At 44.4% G+C, this 16,913-nt stretch overlaps 1 protein-coding gene across 1 annotated transcript; it reads right to left on the reverse strand.

Moving 5' to 3' along the window:
* Window positions 1–6,589: 6,589 nt before the first annotated feature.
* EFCAB9 (EF-hand calcium binding domain 9) lies at window positions 6,590–15,746 on the reverse strand. Its single transcript, XM_003273240.4, is given in 5 exon segments — window positions 6,590–6,607; window positions 6,609–6,725; window positions 9,191–9,367; window positions 10,391–10,539; window positions 15,611–15,746. Coding segments are annotated over 5 exon segments (597 nt in total).
* Between the last annotated feature and the right edge of the window lie 1,167 nt (window positions 15,747–16,913).

Consider the following 16,913-nt stretch of genomic DNA (forward strand, 5'->3'; position numbering starts at 1 on the left):
TGTCTTTGCCTTTATTATTGGTTTCTAATTGTTTTTACTCTCTATAAGGGTAATTGCCTCATTCTAAGTGAGAATTGTGAGGGTTTACCTCCTTTTTAAAACCTCTGCTCAATAAATAACAGGTTCATTATCGCCAAACTTAGGCTCTGCTATGCCAAGTCATACATGGTCATTTATAAATGTGCTTCATCTTCTGCACTGAAATCTTGGTCTAAAATAGGTTGTTGTGTTTTTGTTTTTCTTTTTCTTTTTTAAGAATCATGCTGGCCGGGTGCCGTGGCTCATGCCTGTAATCCCAGCACTTTGGGAGGTCAAGACGGGAGGACTGCTTGGGCTCAGGAGTTCAAGACCCAGCCTGGGCAACGTAGAGGAAACCGCATCTCTACTAAAAATTTAAAAATTGGCCAGGCGTGATAGAGCACATCTGTAATCCCAGCTACTTGGGAGGCTGAGTTGGGAGGATCGCTTGAGCTGGGATGTCAAGGCTGCAGTGACCCATGATCATGCCGTTTTACTCCAGCCTGGGGAAATTTCATGTAAAGTAGGTGATACTTCATAACTTGATGAAGTAGGCAATATACACCCATGGAAAAAGAAGCCAGATATATCAAGGTGAAAAGAGTCTTTCACTACTGTCGTTCTTCTGTTTCTCCTTCCCAGAGGCAACAACTTTGACCATTTTCTGGGTATCTTTAAACTTGAGCATGCATCAGAATCACCTGGAAGCTTACTAAAACAGATTGACCTTTTTCTCAGGCGTTCTGAGTCAGTAGATCTGGGTGTTGCCCTATAACTTGCATGCTTAAAAGGTCCCGGGTTGTGCTGCTTCTGCTGATCTGGGAGGCACACTCGAGAACCACTCTTATAGTGTATATGGCTATATTCACTCCACCTCATTTTTTTCCATAAATACATATACTATTCTGCACCTTTGGTTTTTTGTAAAATGGTAAACCTCAGAGATCATTCCGCATACATAGATCTAGATCTGCATCATTCCTCTTCATAGGTGCCGTGGTACTCCATGGTCTGGGCATAGCACAGTTACATCAGTCTCTATTCTGGTCAGCTTTGCTGTTCCTAGTTTTGCTACTGCGAACCATGCTGCAATGAGTTTCCTTTTATATAGGTAAGATCTTTGTATACATAGATGTAGGAATTGCATTCTATAGATTTATGTGACTTGTCCTCCAAAGCGATTTTACCAGTTAATCCTTACACTACAGCAATATGACTGCTCTAATTTTCCTACACCCTAACCACCTTTCTGATCTTTGACAATCTGATAAGTAAAAACTTTGTCCTGTGGTTTTGCTTTGTATTTTCCTTAGGAGCAAAGTTTAACATTTTACTATATTTTAAGGCCTTTTATTTTTATTCTGTGAATGTTCTGTTTGCCCATATTCCTATTGCATTTTGGTCTTTACTCTCGACTTGTGAGTACCCATTCTATATTTAGGACATTAGTTTTTTTCTATCATGTGTTGTCATTTCTTTTGTTTGTGTGGAATTTACCATGTGCAAATTTTAAGTTTTTCATGGTCAGATCTGTCAGTCTCTTATTTTACAGTTTCTGGATTTTTTTCTTAACCTCAAAAGATCTTCCCCAGTCTGAGGTTATAAAAATGTTTCCCCAGTCCAAGTTACAAAAATGTTTCTTGTGTGTTTCCTTTTTGGTTTCATTGTTATATGAAATTTATTTTGGTGAAAGAAGTAGGGTAGCAATCCACATTTATTATTTTTCTAAATAGCTACCCCACTTTTCCTGATAATACTGACTGAATAACTTTTATCTATCTTTTCCCCACTGATGTGAAAAAAATCCTTATTTTATGACAAGTTTTTAAGACACTATAGTTTTTTAATGGTCTTTTCTTATTAATGGGACAAATTAGCAGATATACAGTGTGTCTACCTCCAACTCTCAAATACTGTAATTCAGTGTTTTCACTTATGGAGAGGAAAGAATGAAGCTGATGACCTCTGTTGCTCTAGCCAATCTTCTGTGATGTCTGTTTGGGTCTCTTGTGGCTCCTCTCATCCTCCTGGTTCTGTAGGCTGCCAAGGTGGGTAACTGTCCCACTCAGCAGATGTCAGCACAGTTCATTTGGCTCTTTCTAATCATTGTCTTTGGTATGAGGCTTAAGATGATAAGACATGAACTCTAAGGACTGGTGGAAGATGTCGAGTTGGTGCAAAGGGGATCGGAGTTTTGCCATTGCGTTTAATGCTTTTAATGCCAGTGGCAAAAACTGCAGTTCCGTTTGCACCAACCTAATAAATGATCTCACTTGATTTATAGTTAGCTTCCTCCAAATGTCTTCCCTCTTTGTAGCGGATGTAGATTATGGAGGAACCAGTCTGTGGGCCTGAGCTGAAACTGTAGCTGGGTAAGCCCTCCCTCCCATCAGGCCTGCATTCCCCTACCTCTGCAGGTGCTGCTCTCTCCCCAAGGCTCAGGCCACCTGAACACACTTGGTTGACCAAAACATTTTAATGCAACTATGACTTAGTAATAATACAGAGTGTTGGTACCATCCAAAAACATACCTAAATGTACATTGTCTAGTAAACTCTACCCTTAAAAGCACAATCTGATGGGTTAATTCACTGTGGAAATAGTGAAACTTAAGTTGAAGCATCTACACACATACCTACAAACACATTTAAAATTTTTTGTCATAAAATGTAATTGTGAAAAAATCCTACAGTGTACATTAGTAGATTGTTTTATAAATTGTACTACTAAGTCCCAAAAGAATATCACTGAAGTGGTGCGTTTGAATTTTCGTTTTGACACTAAGTTTCAGTGTGAGCAGTTAAGAGAGATGCTCAGTTTCCTGATACCACTCTAGAAGTATCCAGTTTAGGAAAATGCTCTTGAAGAACATTTTAAAAATCTGATAGTTGGGCCGGGCACTGCAGTGGCTCACGTCCGTAATCCCAGCACTTTGGGAGGCCAAGGCAGGCAGATCACCTTAGGTCAGGAGTTCAAGACTAGCCTGGCCAACATGGTGAAACCCCATCTCTACTAAAAATATAAACAGCCGGGCATGGTGGCGAGTGTATGTAATCCCAGCTATTCAGGAGGCTGAGGCAGGAGAATCGCTTGAACTGGGAGGTGAAGGTTGCAGTGAGCCAAGATTGTGTCATTGTGCTCCAGCAAGAGCAAAACTCCATTTCAAAAAAAAAAAAAAAAAATCTGACGGTTAATTATACCTTTTATAGCCAACCTAATGGTTTCCAGAGTGGAGGGGAAAACTTTTATAAAGCTGCTCATTCCTGAAACTTCAGTCATTTGATGTGGTTTTAAATTAGCCTAAATCAGTACCTATATATACCTATTATCTTTGGCCATCTTTTCTCCCTGCCCCCATTCTGAAACAATAAAGAGTATAGTATTTTCATTGCTTTAGAGACCATGTCTGAAAAAATACATATCCATGGTTACCCTTTTGTTTTGGTTTGGTTTTAATAGAGACAGGGCCTCACCATGTTGCCCAGGCTAGTCTTGAACTCCTGAGCGCAAGTGATCCACCCACCTCAGCCTCCCAAAGTGGTGGGGTTACAGGCTTGAGCCACTAAGCCTGGCCATGGTTATCCTTTATATATCTCAGGACCCCTCTGGAAGGGTAGGAGAGAGAAGCCTTCCTGAGACCTCACTGTAATTTCTTCTCCCAAAACCATGCCTAGATCCCAAGGCTGTCGGGTGGCAAAAGCCATCGAAGCTGCCACAAGAGGCAGAAACGGTTTATACCAAGATGAGCTTAGTGGGGCACCTTGGAACTATGGCTAGTCTCTAGCTGCCATTTTCTCACCAGATACTGCTCATCTTTCAGTACAGTGGGTAGGTGTGTAGTGTCCACACTTGCTTGCCAGAGAGTCTCCTTGGAGAATAATTGCAAACTCTTCACCAAATCAAAGGAAGGGAAGAGCACTGTTGTGAGATGCGTTGCATCTTTTTGTTTTTCACAATTCCATGAGGTAGATACCATTATCCCTAGATCACAGGTCAAGTATATTGAGTTGGGTTTGTTTTTCTGGTACCATTGTGGGGAAGACAAGTTTTGGCTGCTCATTACATTTGTCACACTTGAAAGCATGAAATCAGGCCTGGCGCAGTGGCTCACGCTTGTAATCCCAGCACTTTGGGAGGCCGAGGCGAGCGGATCACGAGGTCAGGAGATCGAGACCATGGTGAAACCCCGTCTCTACTAAAAATACAAAAAATTAGCCGGGCGTGGTGGTGGGCGCCTGTAGTCCCAGCTACTCCAGAGGCTGAGGCAGGAGAATGGCGTGAACCCGGGAGGCGGAGCTTGCAGTGAGCTGAGATTGCGCCACTGCACTCCAGCCTGGGCAACAGAGCAAGACTCTGTCTCAAAAAAAAAAAAAAAAAAAAGCATGAAATCAAAATCCTATGTCTATTAAATATAGAGAGATAGTAATTATTTGCTGTTATTTACAAGTTTAACTTATGAATGACAATCTTAGATAAGCAGTATTCTTGTCTGTTGCACATTGACAAAGTAATTAAATTTTATTTTTGATATTAAGTACTCTGGAACTCATGGTATTCCTTAAGGCCAGTTGTATTATGTAATGTATCCTTAAGAAATCCTTGGTTTATAGTAAATGAGCTGTATTTCTTTTTTTTTCTTTTTGTCTTTTTTTTGAGCTGTATTTAACTTCTTTCCTCAGAAACTTATGGTAGCAGGAGATGTGGTGATTAATAACATTGTGCAAAATAGAGTTCCAAGCCAATGAAATCCCAGCTTAAAACTTGGATCTGCTGAAACTAAAATGAGCTACTCAGATACTGGCTCTAAGCACAGGCATCTAATTGACCTTGAGTTTGAATCGTGGTCCTCCCTCTTGTGAGCTATGTGTTCTTGAGTAAGGTTCTTAATCTTTCTCGGTCTCAATTTTCTCATCTGCACATTGAGGATAATAACACCTAATTAATAGGGCTATAAGGATAAATCATGCAACTAAAAAACTACCTAACCCATAGCAAGCACATAATATGGTAGCTATCATCAGTAACATTACAGTACAGTTGGATAGAGAGGATTCATAAGTTCCATCCCAAAAAATATTTTTAAATTTAAGTCATAAAAAAATTAAAATTATGCAATGGCATGTAATAATTATTTTACCGGGCCTGGCATGATGGCTTACGCCTGTAATCCCAGCACTTTGGGAGGCCGAGGCAGGTAAGTCACAAGGTCAGGAGTTTGAGACCAGGCTGGCCAATATGGTAAAACCCCGTCTCTACTAAAAATACAAAAATTAGCCGAGCTTGGTGGGGTGCACCTGCAGTCCCAGCTACTTGGGAGGCTGAGGCAGGGAGAATCGCTTGAACCGGGGAGGCAGAGGTTGCAGTGAGCCGAGATTGCACCACTGCACTCCAGCCTGGGTGACAGAGCGAGACTTGGTCTCAAAAAATAATTATTATTATTTTACCCTAGTAAATTTGGTACACTTGTTTAAGTACCTAACTCAGAGTAATTAAGATTCTAGGAAGAACATAGCTTCCATATTCTTAAATGTCAGCTACTGTGTGGTTGGAGCACTTCACCACTGGCTAATTTGAAATCTCTGGCACCTAGGTGGCCTTAGCCTAAGAAGTAGGAGGCTATTGGACCACTATGACCAATATCAGGAAAGCTGCACCTTCTTTCACCTACCTGGCTCTAGTATGTTGTGTTAGCAATTAGTTGTATACAGAGGAAGCTATTGATCAGGGTTGATCTGAAAAGCAGCAGCAGAATTGGGACATGTCAACAAAACGAAAGTGGTTATTCCACATTACATTATTGTGAGTTCTGTGTAAGGTGAAGAGGTTATTAAAATTCAAAACCTGGCTGGGCACAGTGCTCACACCTGTAATCCCTGCACTTTGGGAGGCTAAGGTGGGTCGATAACTTGAGGTCAGGAGTTCGAGACCAGCCTGGGCAACATGGTAAAGCCCTATCTCTACTAAAAACACAAAAAATTAGCTGGGAGGCTGGGCGCGGTGGCTCACGCTTGTAATCCCAGCACTTTGGGAGGCCGAGGCGGGCGGATCATGAGGTCAGGAGATCGAGACCACAGTGAAACCCCGTCTCTACTAAAAATACAAAAAAAAAAAAAAAATTAGCCGGGTGTGGTGGCGGGCGCCTGTAGTCCCAGCTACTCGGAGTGGCTGAGGCAGAAGAATGGTGTGAACCCGGGAGGCGGAGCTTGCAGTGAGCCAAGATTACGCCACTGCACTCCAGCCTGGGCGACAGAGCGAGACTCCGTCTCAAAAAAAAAAAAAAAAAAAAAAAAAATTAGCTGGGCATGGTGGCAATGCCAGCTACTCGGGAGGCTGAGACATGAGAATCACTTGAACCAAGGAGGCAGAGGTTGCAGTGAGCCCAGATCATGCCACTGCACTGTAGCCTAGGCGATAGAGCAAGAGTCAGTCTCAAAAAAAAAAAGTCATTATAAAGATACCTACTTTGATGCTCTGAATTTATTTTTAGACATGTTAACAGTCTTCATCAATGTTCATGTTCTGTACTTTCAGATGCCATTTTTTTCCAAGAAACATTTTCGGCTTTTGCATCTACTTGATGTGACATTTTCTTTGAGTAGAGACTTCTCTTTCTCTCTCCTTTTTCTTTCTCCTCTGTTTTCTGCCTCTTCTGTAATTTGTCAATGTAGATGATTGTATACAGCTTAAATTCCTGATAATTAAGACGCTTTGGTTAGGGGGGAAAGAAAGAAAAATTATTTCAGGAAAAACATGATACTTTGTTAAATATGATAGCAGGATTATATTCATTTCTATTTTAAAAACTTGGAAAATTAAAAACACTCAGTAATTGGGACATAATTATAGTCTGATTGTAGTTGAGTACCCAGGAATAGAGTCTATTGTAGATGCTAAAGGAACAAGGGTTACTTTTTTTTTTTTTTTTTGAGACAGAGTCCCTCTCCGTCGCCCAGGTTGGAGTGCAATGGCGCTATCTTGGCTCACTGCAACTCTGCCTCCCGGGTTCAAGTGATTCCCCTGCCTCAGCCTGCTGAGTAGCTGGGATTACAGATACACACCACCACCCCCGGCTAATTTTTGTATTTTGGTAGAGATGGGGTTTCACCATGTTGGTCAGGCTGGTCTCGAACTCCTGACCTCATGACCCACCCGCCTCGGCCTCTGAAAGTGCTGGGATTACAGGCGTGAGCCACTGCGCCTGGCCTTTTTTTTTGTGAGACGGGGTCTTACTTGGTCACCCAGGCTGGAGTACAGTGGCGTGATCTCAGCTCACTGCAACCTCCACCTCCCGGGTTCAAGGGATTCTCCCATCTCAGCCTCCCGACTAACTGGGCTTACAAGCGTGTGCCACCACGCCTGGCTAATTCTTGTATTTATAGTAGAGACAGGGTTTCACCATGTTGGCCAGGCTGATCTTGAACTCCTGGCCTCAAGTGATCTACCCACCCCAGCCTCCCAAAGTGCTGGGATTACAGTCATGAGCCATGGTGCCCAGCACAAAGGTCACTTTCTTCCATTAGGTTGGTACAAAAGGCAAAAGTAATTGCGGCTTTTGTCATTACTTTTTTTATTTTTTTTTTGAGATGAAGTCTCACTCTGTAGCCCAGGCTGGAGTGCAGTGGCGTGATCTCAGCTCACTGCAAGCTCCGCCTCCTGGGTTCACTCCATTCTCCTGCCACAGCCTCCCGAGTAGCTGGGACCACAGGCACCCGCCACCACGCCCAGCTAGTTTTTTTTGTATTTTTAGTAGAGACGGGGTTTCACCATGTTAGCCAAGATAGTCTCGATCTCCTGTCCTCATGATCCGCCCGCCTCAGCCTCCCAAAGTGCTGGGATTACAGGTATGAGCCACCGCACCCAACCCCAGCCTGCCAACTTTCAATAGCAAAAACTGCAATTACTTTTTTCACCGACCATTACCATGTGAAGTCCAGAGGCTTCAGGCTGGCATCTAAGCTTGTTCACAGTGTGATCATTGTTTTCAACCTTAGCTGCCACTTGTTTCCCCAATGTGGATTTCCTCTTTAAATAGGCAGAATTCACTGTCTTCACCATAGCTTTCTCTTAGGAATTTTTTTTTTGAGACAGGATCTCACTATGTTGCCCGGGCTGGCCTGGAACTCCTGGGTTCAAGCGATCCTCCCTTCTCAGCCTCCCAAGGAGCTGGGACTACAGGTGCACACCACAGTGCCCAGCCCTTAGGGTTATGCTCACATGCTCCCATTCATCATATAATCTCTTCCTGTTTAATTCAAATCTACAAACTCTTCCCCCAACACCAAACTACTGTCATATTATTATATTTCCTCCAAAGTATAATTTTGTATCCATATTATATGATGTAGCATTTTTTGTTTGTTTGTTTTTTGAGATGGAGTCTCCCTGTGTCACCCAGGCTGGAGTGCAATGGTGTGATCACGACTCACTGCAACCTCCGCCTCCCGGATTCAAGTGATTCTCCTGCCTCAGCCTCCCAAGTAGCTGGGATTACAGGCACCTGCCACCACGCCTGGCTAATTTTTGTTGTTGTTGTTTTTAAGTCGGAGTTTCCCTCTTGTTGCCCAGGCTGGAGTACAGTGGCATGATCTGGGCTCACCACAACCTCCACCTCCCGGGTTCAAGCGATTCTCCTGCCTCAGCCTCCCAAGTATCTGGGATTACAGGCATGTGCCACCACGCCTGGCTGATTTTGTATTTTTAGTAGGGACAGGGTTTCTCCATATTGGTTAGGCTAGTCTCAAACTCCCGGTCTCAGGTGATCCGCCCACCTCGGCCTCCCAAAGTTCTGGGATTATAGGCGTAAGCCACCACGCCTGGCCAATTTTTGTATTTTTGTATTTTTAGTAGAGACAGGGTTTCACAATGTTGGCCAGGCTAGTCTCAAACTCCTGTCCTCAGGTGATCTTCCTGCCTCGGCCTCCCAAAGTCCTGGGATTACAGGCATGAGCCTCCGAGCCTGGCCATGATAATAGCAGTTAGTCCACCCTTTCTCTTCAAGGGCCCATAAGTCTGTTAAGTTTTTTTCTGATCCTAGTGCCATGCAATATGCTTATTTGAGTAGGTTTTTCCCACCCTCCTCCTCTCCCATCTCTCCTATATGTAGTAGGACATTTTTCTCTGCTTATGGGAAGAGACTGCCACACAGATGCCACATTTTGGATCTGTACTTACATTGTCACCTGTAATGTCAAATTCATGGAAGAGATCTTTGAGTTCCTGTTTTTGAATATTGAAGAGAAATCTGTACATTTCGAAGTGTTTTGCACCAATTCTCAGATCCCCTTTCAGGTCAAGCAGGTCAAAGACAGGCCGGGAATGACGATACATAAACTGTCCTTCCAAATGGTTCTATTGCAAGAGAAATAGGTGAGATGAGCAACAGTGTTGTCGATGCTGCTTTCTAAACTTGTTTCCTCAAGACATATCTTCACCAGCCCCTTCCCTAGAGAGCTAAAAGCAAAAGAGAAAATCAGAAGCTCAGGGCTGAAAGGGTTCTATCATCAAAGCAGCAAGTCCCACTTCAGCATCTGCATTCAAAAGGAACTTGAATTCTGCCACTTGTAATAATCAATTCTGCTAGACGGAACCCTAGTTACTATAATGCATTTCCTTACATTCAGTGAAAGTCCTCTGAAACATCATGGCATGGGTGATTAAATGATGACCTCCTTCCCTCAAAAAAAATGGGAACTGAGGCCGGGTGTGGTGGCTCACACCTATAATCCCAGCACTTTGGGAGGCTCGAGGCAGGCGGATCACTTGAGGTCAGGAGTTTGAGACCAGCCTGGCCAACATGGTGAAACCCCATCTCTACTAAAAATACAAAAATTAGCCAGGTGTGGGGTTGTTCACCTGTAGTCCCAGCTACTTGATCTATTGAACCCAGATAGTGGAGGTTGCAGTGAGCTGAGATCGCACCACTGCACTCCAGCCTGGGCCACAGATTGAGACTCAGTCTCACCCAAAAAAAAAGGGGAACTGGGTAAGTACATACTGGAAATGTATATATGGTAAGAAAATACCTCAGAAGGTTCTCTGAGAAAAAGGATCATTGAAGGAGTGAGGCACTTGAGCTAACTGGTGATTCTCTGAAAATCACCAGCTAGACCGAGTGAGGAAAGGAATGCCAAGAAGGGATGCGATGGGCCACATCTGTCCTCTACGAGGAGAGGCAGAGTAGGAGTACGGCCAAGAGGCTGGGGCTGCAGCAGGGAGAGGCTGTTGAAAAACCTGAACGATTCGGGAACCAAAACTCATTTTCCCCACCATCCATCTTTTCTTCCTCTTTTTAGTGAAAGGAAGAAAACTGATGCATTCCTAATTCAGCGATCCCATTAGCAAGAGGATGGCAGCAGCCGCGCAGCTACTTGCCTGGTGGGCCAGCAGCATGCACACCAGCATGTAGAACTGCTCAAAGCCGATCTCGCCCACAGCGTTCCAGTCCAGCATGTCAAACACAATGTTGATCTGTGCCTTTTTCAAGTCAGTCACATGATGAAGGAAGTGATAGAACAGCACATCTGTTAAGGTGGGCAGGTGAGGAGATGTTATTTGGATATAGTTCCCAAATGCTAAACAGCTAGAAGCCATGTAAACGGTAGTGATGTTGGAAGCTTGTTGATCTAGGAAGAATGATGATAACATTTTGTTTCTGGCTTTGCCACTGTACTTTCTACAGTTCCTGAAACCTTCATCGCCCTAGCTTGTGGAAAAGCACTGGACCTGGAGTTGTGGAGAATGAGATCGTGGACAGGGCTTGGATCCTGCCCCCAGCTCACACAGTCCATGGAGCAGACAGATATGCACACAACACTGATAAAAGGCAAGGTGCTAACATATAAAACGGGCACAAAGTGCTCCTCATGTATGAAAGGAGAGCTTAATTCTCACTGGGGACTGAGAACACTTTCTTGGAGATGCTGACATTTTTCCTGGGCCTTTCCCTTGAGATAATTAAAATGAGGAATAAAAAATCATTCCCCCTTGGCCAGGCGCGGTAGTTCATGCTTGTAATCCCAGCACTTTGGGAGGCCAAGGCGGGCGAATCACGAGGTCAGGAGTTTGAGACCAGCCTAGCCAATATAGTGAAACCCTGTCTCTACTAAAAATACAAAAATTAGCCAGGCGTGGTGGCGTGCACCTGTAGTCCCAGCTACCTGGACGGCTGAGGCAGAGAATTGCTTGAACCCGGGAGGCGGAGGTTGCAGTGAGCCAAGATTGTGCTACTGCACCCCAGCCTGGGCGACAGAGGAAGACTCCGTCTCAAAAACAACAACAAAAGTCATTCCCCGTCTATAAACACCTTGATGTGCGTCATGCTTGTATAAAGCAAATGCATTTGGCTGTAGGGGAAAGGGAACAAACCTTATTTACCACCTTATGTGTTAGGCACTTTATTTATTTTTTATTTATTTTTTGGCTGGAGTGCAATGGCACATTCACAGCTCACTGCAGCCTCAACCTCCCAGGCTCAAATGATCCTCCCACCCCAGCCTCCCAAGTAGCTGGGACCACAGGTGCATGCCACCATGTCCAGGTAATTTTTAAATTTTTTGTAGAGATGGGGTCTCCTTATGTTGCCCAGACTGGTCTCGAACTCCTGGGCTCAAGCAATCCACCTGCCTCTGCCTCCCAAACTGCTGAGATTATAGGTGTGAGCCAGTGCACCCAGCCATGTTAGGCACTTTAAATGCCACATTTCACTAAATCCTGACAACCCTACAGAGAAAGTGGCATCATACTGAGAGGTGAAGCCAGCTAGACTTCCTGGGTCAAGTGAGGACTTGGAGTTCTGTCTTACAAGACGATTGTAAAAACACACCAATCAGCACTCTGTGTCTAGCTAAAGGATTGTAAATGCACCAATCAGCACTCTGTAAAAACACACCAATGAGCTCTATGTCTAGCTAAAGGATTGTAAATGCACCAATCAGCGCTCTGTGTCTAACTAAAGGATTGTAAATGCAGCAATCAGCACTCTGTAAAATGGACCAATCAGCGCTCTGTAAAATGGACCAATCAGCAGGACGTGGGCAGGGACAAATAAGGGAATAAAAGCTGGCCACCCCCAGCCAGCAGAGGCAACTCGCTTGGGTCCCCTTCGACACTGTAGAAGCTTTGTTCTTTTGCTCTTCACAATAAATCTTGCTGCTGCTTACTCTTTGGGTCTGTGCCACCTTTAAGAGCTGTCACACTCAATGCAAGAGTCTGCAGCTTCATTCTTGAAGTCAGGGAGACCACGAACGCACCAGAAGGAACCAACTCCAGACACAATACCCTCTATAGTAAGTCTCAAATATCAATTAGTCTATATTAGCATTTCTCAAACTATAATGGGGATACCAGTCACTTGGGGGATATTGTAAAACTACAGATTCTGATTCAAGAAATCTGGCATGGAACTTGAGACTGCCCATTTCTCCAAGCTCCTAGGTGATGTGGCTGCGGCTAATCTGAGGACCACACATTGAGCAGCAAAGGTGTGCCTCACGTTGGGCATGGTGGCTCATGCCTGTAATCCTAGCACTTTGGGAGCGTGACGCAGGCGGATTACCTGAGGTCAGGAGTTCGAGATCAGCCTGACCAACATGGAGAAAACCCGTCTCTACTACAAATACAAAATAGCCGGGCATGGTGGTGCATGCCTGTAATCCCAGCAACTTGGGAGGCTGAGGCAGGAGAATTGTTTGAACCCAGGAGGCGGAGGTTGTGATGAGCCAAGATTGCACCATTGCACTCCAGCCTGGGCAACAAAAGTGAAACTCTGTTTAAAAAAAAAAAAGTTGTGTCTCACATAGTAAGTGGCAGAGCTGGGGTTCGAGTGTGGATTTGCCTGACTGTGGTGTTTTTTTCCATGGTGATACTCTTATCTTTTGTGCATTAGTTAATGCATATTTAATCATATACATTCAGAAGAAAAAATACTGAAAAACTCTTTAAAGACCTGGGAAGTTTTTTGTTGTTTTCTTTTTTGTTGTTTTCATTTTGAAGATCTTGTTGCAAACCAAATGCAGAGAAGTTTTTTGCCTGCCATTCCACTCATTAATCATGAATAAAATATGAAAAAAGCAAACATGGCAATACACTTACACAGTGGTGTGTGGCTGTCTACAGTTGTATGTACAAATCACAGTAACAAGGGATTTTTACATTTATCTACATGTGTTTCCCCTTACTTACTGATTATAGAAACTATCTCCTGCATAAGAAATGGCTCTACTGGCCAGGCGTGGTGGCTCACACCTGTAATCCCAACACTTTGGGAGGCCGAGGTAGGAGGATCACCTGAGGTCAGGAGTTCGAGACCAGCCTGACCAACATGGAGAAACCCCGTCTCTACTAAAAATACAAAATTAGCCAGACATGGTGGCGCATGCCTGTAATCCCAGCTACTCAGGAGGAGAATCGCTTGAACCTGAGAGGCGGAGGTTGCAGTGAGCCGAGATCACGCCATTGCACTCCAGCCTGAGCAACAAGAGTGAAACTCCATCTCAAAAAAAGAAAAGAAAAGAAATGTCTCCACTGAATACGTAAAACATATCTGTGTAATGTGGCGTCCCAGCTGAAGCCAGCTAAAAGCACAGCAAATCAGTAGTCACAGTGTCATGATGTGAGGGCTTCTGACGGCCTCTTGATGTTCCTTCTCCACACCTCCCTGGATATGAGCACCTGGAAACAACACACCATATGTATGCACAGCGATGTTTGTGTAGTTGCTCCTTGAGAAATGTTTCCATGTGCAACTTAGTAGCTACTTAACAAAGACTGTTTTGAGGCCAGGTGTGATAGCTCATGCCTGTAATCCCAGCACTTTGGGAGGCTGAGGTGGGCGGATCACTTGAGGTCAGGAGTTCAAGACTAGCCTGGCCAACAGAGACTAGCCTGGCCAACGTAGTGAAACCCCTCCCGTCTTTACTAAAAATACAGAAATTAGCTGGTGTGGTGGTGCACAGCTATAGTCCCAGCTACTCAGGAGGCTGAGGCAGGAGAATCGCTTGAACCTGGGAGGTGGAGGTTGCAATGAGCCAAGATTGGGCCACTGCACTTCTGGGCGACAGAGCGAGACTCCGTCCCAAATAAATACATAGATAAATAAATAAATAAATAAATAAATGACTGTTTTGAAACCTGCGGACTCTGGCTTACCCAAGTCTCCAAGGCCCTAAGTCATTCCCCCACAGGAAGGCAAACATTAAGGCTGTGCCTTCACCCTTCCAGGTCACTCTCCAGTCCTTCTGTGACCAGAAGACATGAGCATGGCGTTACCTCCTGGGTACTGCATCAGCAGGGAGTGATCTGGTTACAGGCAGCTTAGACTCCTCAAGCATCCCAGCGAGACTTAGTGTGGGCTTTGCAGGCAGACAGCCCTGCGTTTCCATCTCAGCCTTTTATTTACAACTAGGTCCCCTGCAGCTGCCTTATCTGGGGCAGGGTTATTGCGAAGATTTGGCAACATACTGTACATAAATCTCTATGTAAAGAGAGAAAGAAGGTGTCCTCTTTTTACTGTTTTTAAAAATTGAATGAACTCCTTAAAATCATGATGGAGGAACCCCTTACTCACAAATGACATTTCTCTCTCTGAGGTCAGAACGAGTGAATGGATAGGATACCTTATTTCTACTCAGTCCTAAAAATAACCTCATGTGTTTTGATTGGACTTCTATTAGTTTGTGAACTCAGCAAGCACGGCTGAGATCTGCAGCTTCTTAATTTATTTATTTATTTATTTATTTGGTCATTCACAAGTACCAATAAGTAGAAGGAATCCTGCAGCTCATCAGATTCAAACTCCCCACATGACAGATAAGAAGTCTTGCTGAGGGGTCTCCAGAGTTAATGCCTGAGTGGGGCTCGGCTCCCAGGAATAATAATTACAATAATAACAAACACTTATTAAGTCGTTACGATGTGTCAGACACTGTGCTAAGCATTTGCCATACATTATCTCATTATCTTTTTTTTTTTCCAACTATGAGATGGACTCCATTATGAGAAGCCTCACCTCTAGATGAGGAAAATGAGACTTAGAGGGCGATGACGTGTTATCCACATCACCAAGGAATAATGGGTGTGGAGCCAGGATTCCACCAGAGTCTGCATTTTCTCCTCCCGGCTGAACTGTCCCCAATGTCAATTCTGAGTTGGCAACTTCTCTCTGTGCTTCAACTAGAAGATAAAATATTTACTAACAGGCCGGGTGTGGTAGCTCACACCTGTAATCTCAGTACTTAGGGAGGCCAAGGCGGGCGGATCACCTGATGTCAGGAGTTCGAGACCAGCCTGGCCAACATGGTGAAACCCTGTCTCTACTAAAAATACAAAAAATTAGCCGGGCGTGGTGGCAGACACCTGTAATCCCAGCTACTCAGGAGGCTGAGGCAGGAGAATTGCTTGAACCCTGGAGGCAGAGATTGCAGTGAGCTGAGATTGCGCCACTGCGCTCCAGCCTGGCAACAGAGCGAGACTCCATCTCAAAAAAAAAAAAAAAAAAAAATGTACTAACAAAATAGTTTCTGGCTCTGCAAGTTTTCTTATACATTAGCTAAAACCCAGGTAAGGACCCAGAGGAGACATGTCTGAATTACTGACCATTCAAGGTGTTCTTGCCGTGCACATCCAGAATGTGAAAATATTCTGCCAAAGCCTTCACGTTTCTCACGGATAATAAGCAGTATATTTTGTCCAGATAGAGGTACCACAGAAATGATCCTTGCTTCAGTCTCATCTTAGTACTGTGTAAACTGAAGGCTCTGGCAACCAGAAATAGAATACAGAATCCTGCCTCAGAAGTAGAATGTTGGATATAGTGTCTGAGATCTGGCAGCAGTGACGGTAAACACGTCAGAGGAAACAGTCAAAAATTAAAATTGCTGCTTCTTAATTTTTCTAGCTATGCTATAGATAGATATCTGTTGTCTGAAACCTCTTGGTAACGTGATTATCCTTATGTCACTAAAATACAATCAGTTCTAAAGGAGATCCACAGGCTGTTCAGAAATGAATGAGAGAATGTGCTACATAGGAAAACTGCTACACAGCCTAAGTGGTTTTCAGAGCATTTATAGCCTAAATCATTTATTAGAAACAAGAGGCCGGGCACGGTGGCTCACGCTTGTAATCCCAGCACTTTGGGAGGCCATAGGCGGGCGGATCACGAGGTCGGGAGATCGAGACCATGCTGGCTAACACGGTGAAACCCCATCTGTACTAAAAATACAAAAAATTAGCCAGGCGTGGTGGCGGGTGCCTGTAGTCCCAGCTACTCGGAGAGGCTGAGGCAGGAGAATGGCGTGAACCCGGGAGGCGGAGCTTGCAGTGAGCCGAGATCGTGCCACTGCACTCCAGCCTGGGTGACAAAGCGAGACTCCATCTCAAAAAAAAAAAAAAAAAAAAAAAATAGAAACAAGAAAAATTGAAAAACACATGGAAAAGTACTAAAAGAGCCTGGAATAACTATAATAATGCCAAAGAGAGAAAGTTTTTCTTTTTTCTTTTTTTTTTTCCTTGAGACAGAGTCTCACTCTGTCACCCAGGCTGGAGTGCAGTGGTGCAATCTCGGCTCACTGCAAGCTCCGCCTCCTGGGTTCACGCCATTCTCCTGCCTCAGCCTCCCGAGTATCTGGGACTACAGGTGACAGACGCCCGCCAACACCCAGCTAATTTTGTGTATTTTTAGTAGAGACGGGGTTTCACCGTGTTAGTCAGGATGGTCTCGATCTCCTTACCTTGTGATCCGCCCGTCTTGGCCTCCCAAAGTGCTGGGATTACAGGCCTGACCACCGCGCCTGGCCGAACTTGTATTTTTAGTAAAACGGGGTTTCTCCATGTTGGTCAGGCTGGTCTCGAACTCCCGACCTCAGGTGATCCGCCTGTCTCGGCCTCCCAAAGTGCT

Source organism: Nomascus leucogenys, chromosome 2, assembly GCF_006542625.1.
Source record: "Nomascus leucogenys isolate Asia chromosome 2, Asia_NLE_v1, whole genome shotgun sequence".
NCBI classification, from domain to species: domain Eukaryota; kingdom Metazoa; phylum Chordata; class Mammalia; order Primates; family Hylobatidae; genus Nomascus; species Nomascus leucogenys.